The sequence below is a fragment of the Pelobates fuscus genome, chromosome 8 (assembly GCF_036172605.1).
Source record: "Pelobates fuscus isolate aPelFus1 chromosome 8, aPelFus1.pri, whole genome shotgun sequence".
NCBI lineage: Eukaryota > Metazoa > Chordata > Amphibia > Anura > Pelobatidae > Pelobates > Pelobates fuscus.
The window spans coordinates 56,628,486-56,653,282 of record NC_086324.1 but is presented as its reverse complement, the minus strand read 5'-3'; the positions used below and the strand labels follow the sequence as shown (position 1 = coordinate 56,653,282).

Below are 24,797 nucleotides of genomic sequence, written 5' to 3'. Positions count from 1 at the left end.
CAGCAGCCCTGATGCAGCACAGAGACATAACAGAGGCAGGTAAGTGTCAAACCATTCCTGCACAGTTTGGACTCCTGCACATTGCAGTGGTTATGGTGCATAGAATATACCTTTAAACAGACAAGCTAAAGAGATCACTCTGAATGTCCATGTCAGATTTTTTTAGCACATTAGCAGAGTTATTTTACACTTGTCAAATTCAGGTTGGCTGCCAAAAAAAATTCAAATTTGTGTTAGTCAAAGTCCAAAAAAATCACCATATTGTTTGTTGTTAAACATGTGATTTCAGTTGGGTTTTAGTTGACCATGATTTATAACTTTGGTGGCATTGCCTGGAGAAAATTGTTAAAAAAAACAAAACATTTGTGGATTGTGATTGTGTTAAAAACAAACACATAATGCAACTTAAGTTCAGAAATAATTTTCAAGCAAAAACAAGAGAAGGATTGTGGTTGAGCACTCTACTGTTATTTTAAATGACAAATGTATACATATAGAAAAGAAAATTGCTAGTACAGTGATTTGTTAGACTTTAGCAAAGTGTCTACTCAAATAAACGTTAATTAAATTTTTAAGGGGAACTGTCACTTCCCAGGATTTTTTATATTATGTTTACTTCTCCCTATCTATAACATCTATGTATTTGTAAAGTGTGAAAATAGAATTTGAAAGGACATTATAGTCACCAACACATCTCTAGCTTAATGAAGCAGTTTTGGTGTATAGATCATGCCTCTGAAATCTCACTACTCAATTTTATGCCATTCATGAGTTACATTACTTTTGTTTCTGTTTATGTAGCAGTAGCCACACCTCCCCCTGGCTGTGACTCACACAATTGCATGAAAAAAAAAAAAAAGTTTTAATTTTCAATCAGATGTAACTTACTTATATCAGGAGGATCCTGCAGAGTCTAGCAAGCTATTAACATAGCAGTAAATAAGAAATTCGAAATTAAACAGAATTTGAAATGAAGGAAGTTTAAAGATTAGATGACTCTTTATAGGAAGTGTTTAGGAATGCTGTGCAAGTCACATGCAGGGAGGTGTGACTAGGGCTGCATATACAACGTGATTCAACTTCTAAATGGCAGAGAATTCAGTGAGTGAGACTGCAGGGGCATGATCTATACACCAACAATGTTTCATTAAGCTAAAGGTGTTTTAGTGACTTCAGTGTCCCTTTAACCCCTTAAGGACCAAACTTCTGGAATAAAAGGGAATCATGACGTGTCACACATGTCATGTGTCCTTAAGGGGTTAATGTACAAATCTGCACCTCTTTATTCTTCAGATGGGGGCCTCCATTTTAGTTCCTTGTCAATCATTGTTACAAGTTTTGTCCTTTGCACCTGGCCGTCAGCATACAGAGAAAAGGAGACCTGATACGATGTTTGATTTTTTTTTTCTGTCTCCATATTAACCAGTGACCATCAACAGATAAACCAAAAACATCGTACTAGTATAAGCCAAAGTAACCTAGCCAGCCTTTGTGGCCCTAAGCTACACTGGCCACAAAAAGTTGCTTAGTTGTAATTTTACATTTTGCCAATTGTGGAGTAGTGATGACATTTTCTGCAATGAAAATAATTAAACCTACAAGAATGAAAATAAAGTAATTTCTCTTTTAACGCTTTGTTTTTGTTTTGTCTCTCTCCCATGTATTTTCTTTGTATCAAGGTACTCGCAATGTCTTTGCTGAGCTCCCAAAATGCTTATAGCATTCCCAATGCTAGGTGCAGAGTAACAGCTTGCAGAACAAATCTACCACCCAAAATACTAAGCCATGGGTACTGCTTCCCCCTATCGGGGATGTTAGCAGAGTTGTGGGTTGACGCAGTAGCAGGCCGGTGTGGTTTATCTCCAGAAAAGGTAATTACAGAGTGTTAACCATGAAATGTTTATTCTATTTTTAAATAAGCAATGTGTTTTTATGTTATTGAAGTGATGATGAATTCAATTTAATGCAAGTGGAACTATTAAATGTGTGTTCTGACAGTGATCAGCGTTTGGCCTCCCTTTGCCTATATGGTGTAAATGTAAAAAAGTGGTATATGTTCTGCCGATAAAGAGTTAAAGCCAGGTTACTCTAAACCAAAATGAAGTGTTTTCATAAAACACTGTTTTTTTGTTAGATAAACAATTTCTGGGGTGGTCTGCACCCACAAAAAAAACAAAAAACAAAAAAAAAACTAATAAATCTCACTGTTCCATCATCAAGTCCAAGTCAGAAGTGTATTAGCAAAGCAGCAGCATGTAGACGTCAGAGCAAGGTATGCATATAAATATCTCAAATGCAAAATCAGAGAGAAAAAGAGATACATTAGGAGAGACAAGACCACAACACACCTCCCCTGAAGCACCATAGAGACCATTGAGCAAACAACAAGTCCTCCAACACCTACAGATTAGGCACCAGTGATCACCACCAACACATAGATGGATAAAAGCTATGCTGTTGCTTAAGCGGCGGTTATAATTATGTCTTTCAATGAATAAAACTGCCTAAAACTTCCTACATACGAAATATAAACAAAAGAAAAGGGCAAATGCTGAATGCATTACCTTTTCGTTTCAGTTCTTTCGTTTAATAGACTCCGTGCTGCAGGGGAATTAACCCCCACAGCAAAGAGGAGAAACCAAAACCGCTGCTTTTCCCAGTAGCCTTGGACTCAACCCGTGCAGGGCTGCAAGGAGACTCTTCGAAGCACGGATTAAGTGACTGCGATTGCCGAAAATAACACTGCGCATGCTCATAGAAAAAAAGCAAGGAAGGAGCTGGCAGCGCTACCAGCTCCTTCCTTGTAATAAATAATATTAATTCTTACCCCCACCCCGCATTAAAACCTATGGGGGTCGCTATGACAAGACCAAATACAAGACCTGGAAAAAAGCAGTGTTGAAGAATTTTTTGCAGTTAGAAATTGGAATTCCGCAAATACGTATCTATTTCCAGTTTAGCAAAAAATCCTGAAGAGTCATTTTTCCCCTTTTTGGGACACAGCTGGAAGTCACATCATACGTTAGTGAATAACCTTGTAAATGTTTTTGTTTTTATTTTAATTACTTTAATTGCTTTTTTTTTTACTACTTTTCATGTTCTTACATGCCTTCAGTGTACTACATTGTAAAATTGTGTTCAAGTCGCATTCTATGAAAGAGGGCGGTCACTAATTTAGGGATTGCGAAGGCAGACGTGAAAGTGTTACATTTTGAGCTCAGTAGCTGATACAATAGCTGATTTTGTAAATGTTTCCAATTCCAATAATTGACCGACAGTTTGTTGTTCTCTTACTGATCCCGCACAATTACCTGGTCTCATAATTATTTTTTAACATGTATACGGTAAACTCTAAAGTGTTGTATATTTAAAGCCAAATTATCCAATTTACACCAAAATAGCAAATTAGTAAATCCATTGGTGATTTTTCCAGCTCTGCATTTCTGTCATAAAATTTGTAGTTCAGTTTTTAGTTCTCTACTTTGTGATTCCTACAGTTCTTGTATATTCCTAAATAGACTGATTATAATCAGTAAATGTTCCCACCAGGCATTAGTAAGTAATTTTGTTCGTTAGACAAATTATACTCCCCTTGTTAATTAATTTTTTTTTTTTTTTTGCGTGTATATTTTATTTTAATATTGTTTTATCAGAGGTATTTACTAAAGTGAGAATTGTCAGGAATTCAAAATGAACTTCAAATTTTGACAAAAATATTTAAATCGGAAGCATAGCCAACGTGGAGATTTTCTTTAATTCAGCAATTTTGGCCTTAAACTTGCGATTCACATTGATTTCCTAATTCTCACTAAGGTAAATAACACTCTATGTGTTTTTCAGGTACGACACATGCATTTGCACAAACAAACAAGCCAGACATCCTTTAAACCACATATTAATGCTACGAATTTGCTAAAATGTTGGGATGAGTGTGTGAAGAAGTCTTCATTACCTGCGAGAACCACAGAGGCTAAAGAAAGTAACCAAGTTTGCCCATGGCTGAAGAAAGGCTTCTCCGTTATCCCTGTGATGTTCCCAGTTGGTTTTATTGCAGACTTCCTTAATCAGGTTAGCACCTTTTAAAAATGATACACCTGTCAGCAGCAATCGCAGAAATTGAAATTGAAAAAGAACTAGAAGCCGGTTTTCACTGTATGTAGTTGTTGGAATTCAAAGTGAATTTAAACTTTTTAGCCAGAATAGCCAAAGTGAAACCACAGCTGATCTGGAGTTGATTTCTGTTTGACTACATGGCCTAGAAATTTCAAATTCGCATTAAATTCACACATTAGTGAATAGCACATATGTTAAAGGGAAACTCCAGTGCCAGGAAAACAATCCGTTTTTCTGGCACTGCAGGTTCCCTCTCCCTCCCACCCCCCAATCCCCAGTTGCTGAAGGGGTGAAAACCCCTTCAGTAACTTACCTGAGGCAGCGACGATGTCCCTCGTCGCTGATTCCTCCTCCGTGCCGCTCCTCCTTCTGACTCCGTCGGCCGGTGGGCGAGACTGATCCCGCCCACCTGCCGAGGAGACCTAAAGCGCATGCGCGGCAATGCCGCGCATGCGCATTAGCGCTCCCCATAGGAAAGCATTGAAAATGCATTTCAATGCTTTCCTATGGGGAAATGAGCGATGCTGGAGGTCCTCACACAGCGTGAGGATGTCCAGCGACACTCTAGCACAGGTTTCCTGTGCTAGGAACCAGGAAGTGCCCTCTAGTGGCTGTCTAGTAGACAGCCACTAGAGGTGGAGTTAACCCTGCAAGGTAATTATTGCAGTTTATAAAAAAATGCAATAATTACACTTGCAGGGTTAAGAGTAGTGGGAGTTGGCACCCAGACCACTCCAATGGGCAGAAGTGGTCTGGGTGCCTGGAGTGTCCCTTTAAATGTGACAGAAAGTGGAGGAAATATAATTTTCTTTTGTACGGCTGACTATGATGTGCATCTGTCTAGAGTCGCAGAGCCGGATGCTGATCACATAGGCCATTCATTGGCTGAGAGTGTCAGCTAGCCGGCACGGAATGCGCTGAATTGATATCAGCCAGCCCGAAACTCTAGTTGGCTGATGATTTGCCAATGACCCTGCTGGTCATGGAGTTATACTTCCAGCAGCAGAGGGGTTAATGAGGTTGGTGAAACACTGCACAAACAGACTCCAGGCACCATGACCATTTCAAATCACTGAAGTTTTCATGGAGCTTGGAATGACCAGTACGACTAGTCGGCGAATGTACAAAAGGTACTTAAGTGAAACAGCTTGATGACTGCTGAATATATAATTATAGTGTCTTGAAATAGTGGTTTTAATACATATTAGCCACTACAGTCCAAGATCAGATCCAGTCAGGATTATTAGATAACGTACGTGGAGAAGGTCCGGGCATATGGATACCTTCAATAAGCAATTTTATTGCAGACACACAAGAAATGTTCAACTCCACTTTTGTGTGGATTAAAGCTCATTGTATTCTCCTCTTTATAGTGCATGAATTCTGGTCATTATAATTATATTTACCTATTTCTATATTGTATTTCAGGCATACGTTCTGGTTCATATTTATAAAGATGGCTGGGTGCTCATAACTCCTGCTGGGAATGAATTAGGAGAAGAAACAAGAACAAAAATGATGCAGGTAGTTATATAAGAAATTATTGTTTCAAATCGGCATGTTTACACTTGCCTAGTTTAAGGTTATTTATATTTTTATATCTATATACCATAAAGACTGTGGTGAGACCAAACATGATACAACTTCCCACAGTGCACATACACAACAATGCCGATATGCATCACCTGCATAGCTCAGATTTGACCTTGAGAAGTCCTTCTTAGGCATAGAAACTCAAGAAACATATTTACACATCTATCCCAGAGTTCCCAGCTTGACATGCAAATGAGCACAGACAGGAATTGTGTTTCAGACTTGATAGTGTTTTAAACACAGCTTTTTTTAAACCAAAGCATGGTCTATGATCCAATGGACCAGTGACCAGAAACCAGCCATGGACTGCAGTTTCAACCTTGTAGGCTCAACCTTGTAACCTCACTGGTATCCCAAGGCCAGTTTCTCTAATGTGCCCCACACGCCCTTCTCATTGCTGACTATTGACTGCAGCGATGTGGATTATGTTGGCACTTTATAAATGCCAGTAATAATAATTGAACTCTAAGATTCCTTTTTTTTTTGTAATTTTTTTTTTTTTAAATCAAGTATTTTAGGGTACATTTTGCAAATTGGTGATGGCTTAGCTCATAATAAATGATGTATTACTCATAGAACATATCTCACAGTTTGCTTGCCTAGTTTCTAGTGTTTATAATAAAGTGTAGAACATTTGAAGATTACTCGTGAGCCAAGAAAATTACCATCTACACAAATGCTACAACTGAGGTTAATTATCTAAACAATGATTTGAAAATTGATTCATTTGAATTGCAAATGTAAGGCCACAATATGCTAATTTTGGAAAAGATTCTTGAATTCCATAAATGTCACAGCTTGGCTTTTTTTAGCCGGAAATTTGCAATTCAGTTTTTATCTCCTTTTAATACTTGGGGAATAAACCTTATTGTCATAATATCACAATATAAAAAGGGACATTTTAAACACCATAGCCACTTTGTTTTGCTGTAGTGATTACGGTGCTAGGGGTCTTCTGGCGCTGTACCTCACTCTCAGCCTATCATTGTTGTCCAAGTTTGGGCAGAACTGACTTTGCTCTTTGGAGTTTTCATTTAATTTCTTTATCGATGACATCCAAGGCTATACCGGGAATAAAATGAAATATCAGCCCATTAAATTATTTTATACCACTCTTATATTTCATTGTGCCAACATAGTGTGTGTGTGTATAGATATAGACGTTGTGGCCACCTGTGTGTATGTGTATATGGAGGTTATATAAGATAATATATATAAAAAACAAACTGTTTAATATATAAAAATGTATGGTCACACTGTAGGGATCGCTCCTATATAGGATCTAACCCTCAGTTAAGTAACCACACAGCTTTACCTATATGGACCACATACATCGCCGGGGGGAGGGGGAAAGAATGGAGGACCCAACATGTAAAAAAAAAAACAATAAAACTATATTACAGTAATTAAGATAAAATTCATAGCAAAATCAGTAAATATCACCCCACACAAGGACCATCGGCCCAAACAAACTACTTACCCGGCATCACGACGACGGGGCGAACGGATTAATGCCGTTTTTTCAAGCCGCTAAGCAAACCCGGCAACGGCGCAAGTCCGCGGCCTACTGCACCACACCAGCCCTCAACCTCGAGGTGCTTTTCGGCGGACGGCGTGAGGGCCGAGACTACCCAGCATACTCCCCGCCGGACACACCAAGCATGGGCCGCCGCACTCCTAAGACTACCGCAGGCGACAGCACCCAAGGTAGGGACATTGGGGAAATGCTTCTGAGACCAGCACATATCGCGCTAACACAAGCGGACCACCCGCCAAAAATGGCCCCTGTCCCAGAAATAGAGGGAAGAACGACCCCAGACACTCAGCAACTCCAGATGGGGCTTTTGAATCCCCAGTCCTCGCCAGAGGACTCAGCTCCCACCACTAAAGGGAATCTAAAAATGCTCCTGGCAGACATACAGAAGCTACTGGCTGCTGACATAGCCCTGATCAAAAAAGACATGCAAACAGTCACAGACCGAGTCACAACTGCTGAAACAGACATAGCAGGAGTGCACAACAATATAACCACCATGAAAGACTCACTCCAACAACTGCAACTGGAACAATAAGTATTAGCAGCCCAAATAATGTCCCTCGAAGATAGACAAAGACGGACACACATAAAAATCCGCGGCATACACAACACCATCACCACTGAAGAACTACCGCACTACACGAGACGCCTCCTGGCAACGATCCTGTCACACTCAATAGCAAAGAAAATCACTCTGGATGGTATAGATCGTGTCACAAGCTCTGTCCGCACCACACGCGATACCCCCAGGGATGTCATCTTACGCTGTGTCACCATACACGACAAAATTCAAATAATGACTGCCCTGAAGGGCAAAATGCCACTAGAATTCGAGAACGCGAAACTTCTATTTTTTCAAGACCTCACCAAAGCCACACTGCTCAGACGCAAAACCTTTGGCGCTGTGACGACCACTCTACGTAAAGCAAATGTACCTTACAAATGGGGCAACACGGCTCTTTACTCGTCCATCAGGAGGGGACCACTCACAACCTCACCACCCCAATGGGAGCTCCAGCCTTCCTGACTGCACTGGGACTCCAACCGGGGCCACACTGCACTACAGAAGACAACTGCAATGCAACCTGGGACCAATCTGCCAGCACCTCCACCGGACCAGTGATGAAGAACCTGCTACCCCCAAATACCTAAACCAAGACGGGAACTGAGATAATCTTACCTATGTTCAGCCCCATGGCTACCTAGACACCATACCCGAACTGTCTATCAGGACTTTTATTCCGACCAGCGAAGAGTCCACAGATTCATATTCTGTTACATAATGTTCTTTTCCCCTTTGTTTCCCCCTCTCTCTTATCTACTTATTTTATTTTGTTTCTACACACATGACATGCACCCCCCTTCCCCCCTGCCAAGCAAACAACTAGCCGCAAACCACCAGGCTTTCCAGAGACGAATGGCATCTGTAACACCCCCCCACCACACCCTAGGCCAGGGGTAAACTTAGGCATGGCAGACCACCAACAATACACCACACAAACCACAACTTGCACAAACTTGTCTCTTGCACTGCACATAATGCCCGCAAGGTGTATACACCCTGGCACAACTACCACACAACAACCAACCTGATAATACGCATGTACAAGCTCCAATGCAGCACTGCATCCTCCTGAAACTACAGGAGCACACCTTTAACCTTCAGCTTGTAGTATCCCAGGAGCGCAACAAGCACTAACACATAACTTGCTAACATTCTACGAGCCCTGGGCATGTCACCTAACCTGACCCCTCCAAAAAGAAAAAAAAATGTGCCCGCCAAACACATTTCTAAGAACACCCTGTTAATCACCTCCAATGATGTTAGAACAAATGTTAGAGTTACATGCTTGACAGTTGAAAGTTTGAAATTACGCTGAAATGTCAGATGTCATCTATTTGTACAGAGTACGGAAAAATAAAGAATTAAAAAAAAAAAAAATTCATAGCAAAATAAAAACCATAAGCTTACATAGGTATACCCATATTGCTATTAATGTAGGATGCTCTTAATGCATTTGCTTATTGCTATATGTGTGTCGCTGAAGACACACAAAGATGTATAGATACAAAAAAGGCTTTATGGAAAGAACTGAAGATGATTGCAAAGTTGCAATTTCACTTTGTGAGCCTTTAAATGTGTGACTACAATTTTTTGTTATATTTTAAGCAGAATATTATATTCGCTAATTTAGCCTTTATATCACATGAAACATTTTCAGCATTCTGCACCATCACTGTTTAACACTCTGATTTCCTGCTGTTACTATAGGTTGCTAGTCAAGAATTACGGATTCCTTTATCTTACATACAAATCAGCGAGACCAGTACAACAATTGCATCAGATACTTCTGTTACAGCAACATCATTTGGCGCAACAGCCCATGCGTTGGCAGTACAGGTAAATCACCTGTGAGTCTATTCTGGGTGCTGTAAGTTGAGAACCTCCTTGCAACATTTTGGCTGAAATAGTTGAGTTGAAAAAAAGATCTGTAATTCAGACAATTTCTCGATTTTTCTTTAAACTCTCTTATTGTAGTCTATATGTTGAAACATTTCTACTATCATCATATTTTGCTGTTTATTGAATTGACCCCTGATGGTCCTTTAATTATAAATGTGCTATATGCTGAGGATATTAGAAAATGAAATATAATAATATACCTTTATAATATTAGAATAGCAAATTTGAAACTAAAGATATTGTATTAGCATTTACATTTTATAAACTGTATTTGCTATGTGTGCTGAATTCCCCTTGCATTTTCAATGAATGCAGTATACAAATAAATCAACAGTGGCATGATACAACATATATTGATTATAGCATCAAAATGTACGCAAATTTGATACAATACATAGATTTGATGGACTGAAGCAAACTGGTACATTAGTTAGAGTGGGACTTTCTGAGCATCTGGTTTTAACTTACTTTCAGTGGACACTCCAGACGCTAAGGGGTAGGCAACCTCTGCCACTCCAGATGTTGTGGACTAAACCTCCCTGGGATGCTTGGCCAGCAATATGGATGTAAGAGCATTATGGGATATGTAGTCCACAACATTTGGAGTGCCAATCTACCCTTGGGCTAGATGAACCTAATCCTTTAATCTCAGACATAACACCTAAAAGCACATAATGATACATTTATTAGAGTTAATTCCAGGAGGCCACACCATTGACCATGGCAGACGTCAACAAATCTCAACAGATTTCAGTCCACTTCATGTGTAATTCTCAATTGCCCAAACATTTCTTTAGGCTCAAACGAACATAGCAACCTGATTAGAACCTTTCACCTCATTAACTCTTAACAAGTTTATGTTCACAATTACCTGGACTTGCGATTCTACCAAGATATGAATAGACATTTACACCATTGAACATCATGACACCTCACTCAATACCACATCAACTGTCTCCCTTTTCAAGTGTGATAACAGCACCCTTGCTTCCTTAGATATAGATGTATCATCATGAAATCTATACATACATTTGTATTAATGTATGTTTAGACACAGTATCCTATTTTTAGAGTCAAGATATAGTCAAGATATTATCTTGACTATGAAAAAAAACAAAAAACGTACCAATGTTTTACACATATTACCCGCATAGTACTGCTATGTTTACTTGTTATAATTTTGGCTTTGGCAGAATGCTTGTCAGATCCTGCTTCATCGCCTACAAGCAATAATCAACTTGAATCCTGACGCCACCTGGAGAGACTGTGTGAGTTATTTTCACCAGATTATATTGTTCCAATTTTTTAAAGTGATAGGCCAAAACAAGAGTTTGCATTTTTATTCTAACCTATAAATAAAGTTCTCAAAACAGAATGGAAGGCATGTTCATCAGCAGAAAAGCTGTTTTTCTTTTGTTTTGTCTATTGGTAACTATATAATCTTTTAGCTAGTAGAATGTTTTAATAATGAGGTTTTGGCTGGGGAGAAAGGAAAGAAACCTGTGTAGGTAGGAATTTAATTGTGCAGGCTGAAACTCTAAAAACACGTGTCCATATTTAATGTTACATTTAAGGGCAATAATTTGCCTGCTTGCTTTTGGTAGAAACTCTGCAATCAGACACATATGCAGCATCTTTATTTGGATGTCAATAATGCACTTAATTCAGGATTGGCTGAGATGAGATCCTCTGTTTTCTGCTTCTCTTAATTTTTGATTTCTTTGATTTGCAATACAATCACTAAAAGAAAATATAAAACCATGAATACGTTGCAAGTGTGCATGTCCATTTTTTTTTTTGCATTTTATACTTTTATTATAATCTCTCCTGAGAAAGGGAAAAATGTGTGCTACAATAAAAGGCATGTTTTCAAGTTTTAACAACCAGGATAGCAACTATTTGTTACAGTTGAGATCTGATCCTTCAAAGTGTTCATGCTTTAGTTAAAGTTCCATTAATATTAGCTTGCATGTTGTTGGGAAGGAAAGGGTTACCTATGGGTAACTGCAGTATAGAATATACAATTTTATCCTACTTAATAAAATAATGTGGATCCATATGATTTTTAACATTGTCTGATTTTTTTTTTTTTTAAATGATGAATTCCATGGGGAGATTATTGAGGGGCTGTGCTCTGTATTGGATAATTTCATGCCATTCTATATATGTGCACAGTGTAATATTGGGCTTATGTTATACAGGTCCAAGATGCTTACCGGCACAGAGTTTGTCTTTCAGCAACTGGCTACTACAGGTAAGCTGTTAATTTAAGACTGGGTATTTTCAAGGTCAAGCGTTGGTGAACTTACATTAGCTGCCATACTTTAAAGTGAACATGCCATCTACAAAAAAAAAAAAAAAAAACACATTTTATCTTGATGATTTGAGAAGAAAAACACTTTTTTCTTTTCATTATGTTTAGTGATAGTACCATTTTAACAGACTATATTTTTGGGAATATGGCCTCGTAAATATTCAATAAACCCAGATTTGTTGGGGATTGACCAGGGAATTATGGCCCAAACAACCTACTTGTAAAGGAAGATGAACTGGATTCATTTTCTAGTTCAGCTTTTTTTGAACTAACATTTGCTTGTTCAGTTGCCCACAATTCCCAGTTTTGTGAATAATGAACCACACACATATAATTAATCTCTCGCACAGAGGCGGCTCTAGACTTTATGAGGCCTTAGGCAAAACCCAAACAAGAGGCCCCACTAACACCAAAGTGAGAAAAATAGAGTTGCAATACATGCACACTGTCACATATACACATTGATACACTGTCTACCTGTGTATGTGCCTGAGAGTGTGTCTGACAGAGAGTATCCTTGTGTGTGTGAATGTATGTCTCTGTGAGCATGTTTGCGTTTTTGTCTGGGACCGTATGTGTATGGGGTAGCTACTTGAACTGTGTTGTGTGTATGGGGGTCTGCCTGTGGCCTTTGTGCATTGTGTTTATGGCAAAGCTATGTTTCCTGACTGTGTGTGTATGATGAATGTCTTCAGCTGGTAACTGTGACAAGGTTGGTTAAGGGTACCAGTGGCAGGGAGAGCGTGACAGGGAAAAGGGGGTAAATGGGACGGGGTGGGGGGTTGCGAGAGAGAATGAGGGAGAGGGAGTATGACATGGTTTGATGAGGGAGTGTGACAAGGCAATTGTGGCATGGTAGGAAGGACGAGTGTGACAGGATTGGGGGGTTAATGTGACATGGTGAGTGGCAGAGTTGACAGGATTAGAGGCATTAATGTGACAGGATAAGTGTGGTAGGGTTAGGTGGAGACTAGTGTGACAGAGTGAGAGATGGTGAGTGTGACAGAATAAGGGGAGTTATTTGACAAGGTACGTGTGGCAGAGTAAGGGCAGGTGAGTATGGAGGGGGTGAGATTAACAGGATTAGGAGTGGTTAATGTGAGTGTGGATGCATGAAGAGGCTGACAGTGTGGGGGGGTGACAGTGTGGGGGTGATGACAGTGTAGGGAAGGGTACAAATGTGTGCGGAGGTGTCAGTGTGAGGGGATGTGGGTGATGGTGAGAGGGTAGGTGGGGTAATGGTGAGAGGGATGGGGGGGTAATAATGTGTGGGTAATGGTGTGAGAAAGGGGGGGACTTAATACCTTATTAAATTCCCTGGTGGGCTCCCTGGTGGTCCGGTGGTGATATCCGGTCTGCAGCTCCGCAATGTGCAGAGTTGTAGATCATGTATCTCGCGAGACCCAGTCAGCGCATTGCCATGGTTACCTGCGGCAACGTTCTGATTGGACAGAACTCGCAGGACACATGGTCTGCAGCTCTGCACATTGCAGAACTGCAGATCATTGGCCACTGGCGCTCTCCTCTCCCGGGCAGACAGCACGGAGGGGCCTCGCACACAGCGGCATACTGAGGAAGCTGCCGGGCCCCCTCCTGGTGTTGGGTCCTCGGTCACTGACTGAGGACCTGTCACAGTCTGCCCTAAGCAGTAGCGGATCCAGAGCCTGATCTCGGGAGGGGCACTTGTAGATTATTTAAAGAAATAATCCAGGCACAATAACCACTACAGCTCAGTGTAGTAGTTATGGCATCCATAGTGCCAGGATCCCATCCCAGAGTAAGTAGTCAAACCATTTAAGAACAGTTTGACAACTTACCTGGGGTCTGCTGGGATATAGGGCATAGGAGCAGAGGTATGTGTTAGGGGTGAAGTATGTGTGAAAGGTGCAGTGTGTGTGTGTGTGTGAGCGGTGAAGTGTGTGTGCGAGTGCGTGAGGGTGGCAGTGTATGTCAGGGTTGCAGTGTGTGTGTTAGGGGACAGTGTATGTGTGGGGCAGTGTGTGTGTGTGTGTGTGTGAGAGTTGCAGTGTGTGTATGGGGGTAGTGTGTGTAGTGTGTGTATGGGGGGCAGTGCGTGTATGGGGCAGTGTGTGTATGGGGGGCAGTGTGTAGTGTGTGTATGGGGGGCAGTATGTGTATGGGGGCAGTGTGTGCGCATCAGTGAGCTTGTCTGTAGTAAGCTTGTGTGTGTATCAGTTTGCCTGTACTAAATTTGTTTGTGTGCCAGTAACCTTGTCTGTGTGTGTCATTGAGATTGTCTGTCAATGAGCCTATTTGTGTGCATCAGTAAGATTGTCTGTGTCTGCATGTGTGTATGCTTTACTGTATAATTTAATTACCCTGAAAGAACTAATATTTTGAGGGCTAGAGTTCACTTTTGCGAGATTTGGAGCGTTGCTGTGGTAACCGCGGTAACGCTCCCTGCTCGCGATAGGAGGACCCAGAGGAGCTGCAGGCTGAGCTCCCGGGTCCCCTCCCTCCCCTGCCGGCTTCCAGGACAGTGCCTGCGGACCGGGGAGGGAGATCTCTGATCTCCCTCCCCAGTCTGCAGGCACATTGCAAGGCTGGCACTTGGACAATCACTTGGAGAATCTCTGGGGGGCAGTGGCCTTAGGTGGTTTTAGCAGCCGCGAGGCCTTAGGCAGCCGCCTAAGCCGCCTAATTAGAGAGCCGCCTCTGCTCTCACACTCTCACAAACACATACTTATTATCACACAGAGAAACACACTCACGCAGACACTCAAACATTCTCTAATTAATTATTCACTCTCTACCCCTGCCCCACCTGCTGTTCACCTCTTTCAGGGAGTAAAAAGGATAGGAAAGTGGCTCCAGTCTGTCCTTTTTCCCCTTTTTTAAAATTTTATTTAGGTGGCTCCCTGAATCTAAATTGGGAGAAGAACACTATAGCATTAGGAATACATGTTTGTAGTCCCAACACTATAGTATTCCTTTAATGCTGCAAGTCGAAGGTGGAATCTCACCAGTAAACAAACAGGACAATTCATAACACAAGTGTATTGGTTAAAGTGGGGCTAGGAATCCTTAGGCCCTGTACCTGCTGATCCTCGCTAGACCTTAGGGAAGCCACCCTCCAAATGTATAAATGTAACTTATAGGGAAGGCAGGATGGCTGAGTACAATATACTTTATAATGTGTTAATTATGTGTGTGTCTGGTACTGTGTATGTGTATAATTGGGTATATAGTAGGGTGTGTGTTTATAGAAATGAATGTATTTAGATGGGTGTGTGTTTGACATTGCGTGTAATACTGTATGTGTGTAGTAGTAATATGTATGTGTGGTAGTGTATGTGCATTTAGTTGGGTGTGTGATCAGCAATGTATATATATAGTAGGGTGGATTTGGTTGTAGCAGTGTATTTTATATTTATCAGTGTAATTGTGTGCGTGTGTTTAGGAAAGTGTACATGGCAGTATGTATTGTGGTGTTTGTATGTCTGGCAATGCACATCTAGTGCACGTCTGTAAGTGTGTGAACATGGGTTTGTTAGTGCTCATGTGCGTGTGTGTGTATCCCTTGAGATTGCCTGGAATGTATATCTATGTATTTGTGCCAATGAAAGTGCATCTCTCTCTTGGATCGTGTGTTGGAGTATCTCTGTCTGGTAGTCTGTGGGGCCAAGCCAGTGCGTATGGAAGGGGCCCCAAATTTTTTTAAGGTGGTCCGGTTAATGTGATTATTTAGAAATCAAAGTTCTGTTTTATGAATTCTTTTTTTGTAATCAAATTGTTACTGTTGACCAGGGATATACTGATCCAGTTGCATTGTTTCATGTACTAAAGAACATTGATGGTTGTAAACCTGTTGATTATGTAATCTTCAATTATAGGAGTCCTGATGCAGTCCTAGACTGGGACCTAGACAAAGGCATTGAGAGCCCAGAATTTGTATTTGGAACGGCATGTTCAGAAGTGGAGTTAAATTGTCGAACAGGAGAACATAAGGTAATATAATACTTTATTGTAATTATCAACTACTCTGAAGCTGTATGGTTGACATAAACGCAGTGTTTGTTAATACCGACTGAATAATTAAAAGGACACTGTAGTCACCAGAACAGCTACAGCTTATTGTATTTGTTCTGGTGAGTAGAATCATTCCCTTCAGGCTTTACTCCTGACCGTTGTGCACGTCTGATCTGCAACTACAGGAAACGTTTGGTTGAAGTTATTGCTGCCAAAGGAGGATCAACCAGTTATTAAATACAAGGGTTCACATACTTTTTCCACCTGCACTGTGAATGTTTACATGGTGTGTTCAATAAAAACATGGCAACATTTCATTCTTTGTGTGTTATTAGTTTAAGCAGACTGTGATTGTCTATTGTTGTGACTTAGATGATGATCAGATCACATTTTATGACCAATTTGTGCAGAAATCCATATCATTCCAAAGGGTTCACATACTTTTTCTTGCAACTGTATGTAGGTTAGGGGGGAAAAAACTATGCTCTAGTCCCACTAAACAACATCTGCTTGCCTGGTAATACAATTAAAGGTTTATTTTCTCAGGCAATAATTTATATGTTACAGTAAATCCTCTACTTTACATAAAGTCTGGTAATTACAAATGCGCCTTAAAGCACCCTAAAACCTGCTCTAGGCTCTCAGAAGATGCTGCCTCACATCAGACTTCACCTCTGGTCGCAACTTGAAGAAACTGTGTACTCCATCTCTCCCAATTAGTAATTTTTAATCCCAAATGCAGAAACATCATCACATGTACACACAAACAGGTGCATTCCAGTTCACGCTAACACACATGCAAACAACTTATCCCACTAATAACCCAGTGCCTATCAGCACTAATTAACCAAACCCCATACATTTACCCTGCATGGGGAACCTTTCAACCACTGATCACCCATATAGTACTTAACACTTCCATGGCTTCCACATATCATCCTTATAACACCCACCAGCCACACATCACCTAGTTCTTACCAGGAGAAGAATTAAGATCCAACAGATCCCTAGGTAAGTTGCCAGTTTGGGACCCCCTTTTGTTCTTCACATTGGGATTGTTAACAAACCAAGCAGATTCATGGTTGTAGGGCCTCTGTCTAACCCCTGGCCTAAAGGCAACTGCCCAGGATCACCTTATGGTTAATCCTACTCTGCTCTTACCCACCTATCCAGTCACGCCATGACAAATTAAGAACCAGGAACCCCTAAAGTAACACTATATAACACACAGTTCAGCAAACTGCCCCTCAAACTATAATCCTCAATTCATACACTGCAACACTGAAGTGTCTGATATCATCTCTCTCTCTCTCTCTCTCATATATATATATATATATATATATATATATATATCCAATAGAATGGCATTATAATTCCTGCCATACTATTCCACAAATTAAATTACAGGGGATCTTATGCATGCTGTCCTTTCTATGCATACTAAAACAAAACATACGGTACATTTAAACATTACTTCCCAGGACGCCCAAATTACTGTTTTTTTGCAAACCGATTGGTAGTGAAAGGGTTAAGCTTATTTGAGCAGGCCCCTCTTCACCTCTTGTATCTGTTATCGTTATTTTGTCTGTTATTTGCTGTTTTATATCCACACTTATAATTGTACATTAAAGAAAGAACAACGCTGGAAGGAAATGGACTAAGTCCATCCGCCAGTGTTGTGGTGGTTATAGGATACAATGGGGCATAACCCCTGGAGATATAGAAAAAAGATAGGACTAATGGTTGGCAGAGTAGCAGCAAACTACCTCCCAAATAGACCTTATATCCTTATGTTATATGAAAGGCTGTTCTGCAATTACCCTCTAGGGGGAGTCTTGCATGCAGGTAGCCAGAAAAACAAAAAACTCTTTAATAGTCCCTCTTGGGGAGAAAAAATGTAAATGTGTAAATATAGATTAAAATAAGGACCTAGTGGGGTAGGGTCACGACTAATCCAAAGAACTATGCTTTAAGGACAAATAACTGTGAATATATATCTATGGCTCAGAATGTGCCAATTGTTACAACAGTTTACTTGTACCAGAGAAAAGGAGATACAATGTTTGTATCCAAAGTTGCAAATTACGGATCAAATGGTTCCTAAGGATGCCTTAACTGATATCTCATGCATCGAGCACTTATTTAGGCGGAACCAGGTACAGGTGTAAAGGGTACCAGCATAGAAGTTACTCAGACTTTATTGGCTAGAACTATGCCAATCGTGGTAACAGATTACTTGTACACAAAGAGGAAAAAAGGTACCGAGTATGCAACAAAACAAAACTCTTGATAAAGGCGACTTGTATCGCCGAAACGCGCGTTGAGCTACCCACATAGAGCGGATGATTTTCTAAATTTTAACGTTTTCGTTTAAGGACAATTTTGGGGGTTGACTAATCAAACACTTCACGATTCTGGGCATTGCCAAAGATTGTTACCAATATGAACAAGATGCTAGGGACTCCTAACCCCAAATCTCATATAGCTGTTTAGGCATCTTGTTACATATTCTATACAACGCTTCTCTCTGGCAACGAAGAATTGTTTCTATTTTGGCCATAGATCCAATATGTGCTTCGTGCACGGGATATAACTTAATGGCATCTATAGGAATTACTCTTCCTACCACCAAAACCTGAAGTGTTTTGTTGCATACTCGGTACCTTTTTTCCTCTTTGTGTACAAGTAATCTGTTACCACGATTGGCATAGTTCTAGCCAATAAAGTCTGAGTAACTTCTATGCTGGTACCCTTTACACCTGTACCTGGTTCCGCCTAAATAAGTGCTCGATGCATGAGATATCAGTTAAGGCATCCTTAGGAACCATTTGATCCGTAATTTGCAACTTTGGATACAAACATTGTATCTCCTTTTCTCTGGTACAAGTAAACTGTTGTAACAATTGGCACATTCTGAGCCATAGATATATATTCACAGTTATTTGTCCTTAAAGCATAGTTCTTTGGATTAGTCGTGACCCTACCCCACTAGGTCCTTATTTTAATCTATATTTACACGTTTACATTTTTTCTCCCCAAGAGGGACTATTAAAGAGTTTTTTGTTTTTCTGGCTACCTGCATGCAAGACTCCCCCTAGAGGGTAATTGCAGAACAGCCTTTCATATAACATAAGGATATAAGGTCTATTTGGGAGGTAGTTTGCTGCTACTCTGCCAACCATTAGTCCTATCTTTTTTCTATAATTGTACATTACTACTACTACTAATAATAATAATAGTAATTTACTTTTCATTTTCTCTTTAGAATGTGAGAACAGATATTGTTCTAGACGTGGGTTCTAATATCAGTCAGACTGTGAACACTGAACAGGTTGGTAAAGATTTTTGGAGTACCTTCTTTGCCTATTGCAGGGAAAACCTGTATCCATCATCAGATGGGGGGGGGGGGAATCTAAAGTAATGTCATACATTTTATCAGTAGGAACTGCAATCAGTATACAGTATGATAACAAATAGCCCTCGGTGCTCCGATGACCCAAAGATGGCCAGCCTTTCAGAAATCCAGACAGTAGATAGAAGTAGATCCCGAATCGATTTCTTTCTAATATCTGAATAACTTTTATCAGCGACCCAACTATGGGAACTATTGTTTGCTATTTGCTAGTTACCCTATAGTTAATCATTATAGAAACACTCCAGACACCATAACCACTACAGCACACTGTTGCTACCAAGTCTTGCTGCAAGTCTTTTGCAGTCACTCAATGGTTTTTTATAGCCTGCCTTCTCAGAAATCTGGTTGTAGCCATTGATAGCTTCCTTTTTCTGCCCCATCCAGGTAGTGATACCACTGTTTCTTCAACTTTGACCATGTGAACTATGCTTACAACAGTGTCTCTAGGAGCATTCAGTGCCTTCACTATCTTTTTGTATCCTGTTCCTTTTTTTTGAAGAGCGTTGATCTCTTCTCTTAACTTTGTGAACCATTCTTTTGATGTAGCCATATTTTTAACATGCAGTCAAACGTGACACTCAATAAAACCCTAGCCAGTTCAGGTATTTGAAGTGTTCCAGCTCAAGCACACCTACTGAAACTAAATAAGCCCTTAATTAGTTGGATCAGGTGTGCTTGAGACAACACCTGATCAGTTTTGCATATTTGTGCTGTTGTGAGGGATTCTATTTAGGGGGTTGAATAACTTTGAGACTGGAGAAGTCATTATAAGTTGGATTTTCAGTTGAATTTGGGGAAACCACTAGAAGCATTTGTTCTGTTAAGCTATTTCAATTGCTTTTGTTTGATTCTAGTGGATTATTTTACTACTGTAAAGGGGCTTGGTTACATGATCAGCCATTGGAATAAAGCAACTCTTTGAAACTCTGCAAAAAAAATAAGTGTATTTAATAACTTTATTCCGCCATCAGTGAGAAGGCCCAACAATATTTCCACCCTATCATCCAGGGATTAACAGCCAAGGATCCGCCTTCAAAGCTCACATGGCTTTGAAGGCGGATCCCATTCCCTTAAAAAAAGACCGGGTAAGCACCCGGCATGGAAACACTCTTGAAAAAGGCACCTGAGAGCACTGAAACGCGCGTCGAGTTTAGACATTTTCTCTTTTAGCTAGGTTAGGTTCTTGATGCAGGCTGTTAGTCTCTTATAGATTTGGAGTATATTTTCAGCTAGTTACTTTGGCTCCAGTCTCTGAACTTGGCCCCAGGGTCTGGCTACATCTATTTGAACAGCTTCCCGGATAAACAAACTGTTACTTTATGGGCAATGACACTTATATTAGTACCTATCTAGACAGGAGTGTTGAGATACACTTTTGAGTATGTTATAGGAGCTTTTTGATAATGTGTGTCAGAGGGGCCTTTTTAGTATCCATCTAGGCAGTCTATTTTTGCAGTGTTTTTTCTTTCTGCCTATCAACTTTAGTTGTTTGCTTTCATTGTGAGCCCTACTACACATTTCACTTATTGCCAACTGGCCTATAGACCAAGTACCATGGATTAAAATAGCAGTAAAATATAAGCTATTTCCCAGGTCCAGTAGATGGCAGCAAAAATACAATTACATTTTAGTGGTAGCGTTAGTATTCCAGATTCACACATATTCACATTGACCAATTCACTAAATGAACATGTCTGATCTGAAGGGGGTATATATATATTGTACTTATATACATTATTATTAAAAATTGTCTTTCTAAATGTTTTACTGTAGTCCCTATCTATTTACACTCTAAATGCTGTGTTCTTTCCAGATTAAGGAAGCCTTCCGTGAAGGGCTGGAACTTTTTACAAGAGAAGATTTTAAATACTTTTTCCAAGAATCAAATAATGGTATACAGTCAAGCCAAACAGAGAGCGAAAAGTCTGATAATACACCGGAGATATTCAATGTAACTTTGCTACCTTCCAGTCCAAATCCTTACATGATCTGCTCACCCAAAGTAAGTTCCAACAAATGTAAATTCATAAATTAACCTTGTAACCATCGTAAAGTCCAAAAAAAGAAAAAAAAATTGGCAACCCACCAGCCATCTTTAAATAGATTAGTCTATATGCTCTTAAATTCAAAATGATGATTAAATGAACACTCCAGGCACCATAACCACTACAGCTTGCAGGAGCCAGGTAAATTGATAAACTATTCTTAATGGCTGTAGTGGTTATGGTGCTCAAAGTATTTGTTTAATAAAATGATGCACATCTGTGGTTGCACTGTATTAGGGTGGAATGAAACCCTGAAAAATTGCATTAATGTATTACTTATTTTTTTTTTTTTTTCCAGGCTGTTCAAGAAGTATCCATGTTCCTTGCTTCTTCAGTGTTTTTTGCTATAAAAGATGCCATTCTTGCAGCTCGACATCACACTGGTCTACCTGGTAGCATATTGCTGCCGGTTCCAGTCCGGCCTCAGCATGTACTGATAGCTTGTGGCAGTTACATGACAGAAACTGCACGACCTGCAACTCCAAAGGAGGACTCTGTGGACAATCATATTTCGGAAGCTTGATACTCCAGTGGAATGTTCATTGTATACGGACCATAACTGCTGCCTGTTGCCATTGAAACTCACAGAATGGGCACTTTTGTTTGAAATTACAGGGTGGCAGACCCACGAGTGAAAATTCTACTTCATAGAAAGGTGATGGATTTATGGAATTACCTACCCTGCTAAGATGCTGAAACCAATAAAGTAAATAAATTATTGTCGATCTTGATATATGAGTGCTTATTATATTAAACGGTAACCAGTGAGGGGTTAAAATGAACATTCCAATATGACTAATGTTTAAATATTGCTTATTGTAGTTGACTTCTACCGCTATCATTGTTTTACCCTGTGTTGTATTGTTATTGCATCTGGGCGGGCAACGGTTAATCCATGCTCCAATAATAGTTACAAAATCACAGTTGCAAAACATTTGAAAAAAAAGCTTCTTGTTTTCCACGCTATTTTAAGTGTTAAAAGACTAAAAGAAACTCTCCTCCAAGCCTGTTTTAGTGGTTATGGTCCCCGGAGTGTCCTGGCGCAGTCCCATGGTAAGCCGTCAAACCATTTTAGAATGAGTCTTGACAGGTGCCCAATGGCTGGATCCCTTGCTTTTGGTCTAATTCAATTAATTCTATTCAGCAAAGCAGGACCACGGTCATTGGCTGAGAGCATCCCCTCCAACCTATCTATCCTCCCTAATACCCAATCTGCTGAAGACTTACGTCTATTTTCTGTCCGTACTCCCACCTCTGATGCTCGCCTTCAAGACTTCTCGAGGGTTGCACCGTTCCTGTGGATCTCGCTTCCCTCCTCCGTTAGATGCTCACCCAGTCTCCACTCCTTCAAAAAAAATCATTAAAAACCCACTTCTTCATATAAGTGTATCAATTAAACTGTTAATAGCTCACATCTGATCCCTCTCTTGCAACTGTCACTAGTCTATTACTATCCTTACATTTTGTGTCACTTTACCCAACTCCCTCTAGCATGTAAGCGTATTGAGCAGGGCCCTCAACCCCTCTGTTCCTGTGTGTCTAACTTGTCTGGTTACAACTACATGTGTGTTCGTCCACCCATTGTAAAGCGCTGCGGAATTTGATGATGCTATATAAATAATAAAATAATCATAATAATCCCCTGAGGGCTCTCAGCCATTGAGCATGGTCCTAGATTGAGCAGTAAAATCAGAACTAAAGTGAATGAGATTTTATTCCAACAGAGTGGACTTTGTTGACTGGTTTAAATAAAAATGGGGATTGATATTAAGAATAATAAGATTTGGGCTCAAATGTTGCCCGTCTGGGAGGAAATTAAAAAGAAATTAGACCTCAAGTACACAATTATGGATACGGCAAACTTGAGGATAATAGAAGCCAATATGATAGACTTGTCCTTAGATAGTTGGAGAACACAAGGAATAAATAAAGTGTCACAGATATTGTCTTCAGATAATATAATGCCTTTCGGCACTATTGTACAAAAGTATCAACTCCCCCAACGAGAGTTGTTTAATTACCTGAGGCTTAAACATTTCCTGCAGAAACATCTTATTAGAGAGTCTAGAAAATCGGCCTTAATGTTAAAGTTCATATTTTCAAATCAGATTATACCTAAAGTTTTAGCTAAAGCAATAGAGGTAATTAGGAATATTAAGGAGGTATCTAGTTTCCCCCAGAAGAATAAATGGGAAAAAGATTTAAAGTGCTCTTTGGATTATCAAGATTTTTGTAAAGCTATAAACAATACTCGCAGACAGGTCCAAAGTTTAAATCTATTAGAGACCCACTATAAGGTCATTTATAGATGGTATTTAGTCCCTAGCAAGCTATCTCAGATGTACCCAGGAGTCACCTCTAAATGTTGGAGATGCGATAAAGAGGACGGATCATTCCTACACATTTGGTGGAGCTGCTCAAACATTCAGATCTCAATTAAGAGAATGCTAAGTTTTATTAAAGATACAACTGGAATAGAACTAGTTAAGAAACCCGAGGTAGTTCTGTTGTATATGCATTGGCCAAGCATGCCACATACAACAAGATGCTTTATAATTCACAGTTTTATTGCATTTAAAATAGCTTTGGCACGGAATTGGAAATCTAATCAAGTATTGCTTTGGGATACTATTAAAAATCAAATCAATCTTCAGGTGAAGATGGAAAGAGATTTGAGTATCCCGTATTTGAATTCCCCAAAAAGAATGGACCTATGGCAAAGTTGGGTTAACAAACTAGAAACTACCCTATAAATTAAATGGTATATATCAGACCTGTAACTACTTGAATAGTAAGAGCCCTGAGCTTAGACAGATCCCTCTCCTAGCCTGACCTCACAGATAAGGGTGTAATACGAAATATGTTTGTCTATTGTGTAATGTGAATGTATTGAATATGTAAGGATGTAACTCGACTTGTGTTGTTTTGTCGGTTTATGTAATTTTGTCAAAAATGGAATAAAAGAATTTATACTAAAAAAATTTTTAAAAAAAATGAGCAGTGCTTGAGACTTAAAGGAAAACAATACCTCAACTGTTTTTCTTAACAGAGTTATTCTCAAGTTTTTTTTAAATGATTTCATATTTTTGGATAACCTTTTAAAATAATTTAATATTCCCCAAAATATTTTAATATATTGATATATTTTTTGATATTTTAAGATTTAAAAAAAAAGTTTATCCAACAATATTAAATCATTTGAATAACATATGCAAACATAATAAATCAAGGCCTTAACTTTCTAGAATGTGGAGTTTAGTAAATAAAACTGTAAATGTGATATTTATTAGCACCATTGTCAGTGGCGTACACACAACCCATGGGGC

General features: G+C 39.7%; 1 protein-coding gene across 2 annotated transcripts in view; it reads left to right on the top strand.

The window, feature by feature from the left end:
- Positions 1-22,202, top strand: part of LOC134571543 (aldehyde oxidase 2-like) — an 88,964-nt gene extending 66,762 nt beyond the window's left edge. The window contains exons 18-27 of one of the 2 annotated variants that reach the window (XM_063429877.1): positions 1,680-1,871; positions 3,841-4,068; positions 5,542-5,637; positions 9,516-9,644; positions 10,901-10,975; positions 11,909-11,961; positions 15,876-15,990; positions 19,277-19,342; positions 21,240-21,428; positions 21,770-22,202. In XM_063429877.1, coding sequence (XP_063285947.1) covers positions 1,680-1,871; positions 3,841-4,068; positions 5,542-5,637; positions 9,516-9,644; positions 10,901-10,975; positions 11,909-11,961; positions 15,876-15,990; positions 19,277-19,342; positions 21,240-21,428; positions 21,770-21,994 — 1,368 coding nt within the window. In that variant the 3' untranslated portion in view covers positions 21,995-22,202. Of the gene's footprint in view, positions 1-1,679; positions 1,872-3,840; positions 4,069-5,541; positions 5,638-9,515; positions 9,645-10,900; positions 10,976-11,908; positions 11,962-15,875; positions 15,991-19,276; positions 19,343-21,239; positions 21,429-21,769 lie in introns of those variants that run through there. The other variant, XM_063429878.1, reaches the window with a different exon arrangement.
- The last annotated feature ends 2,595 nt before the right edge of the window (positions 22,203-24,797 follow it).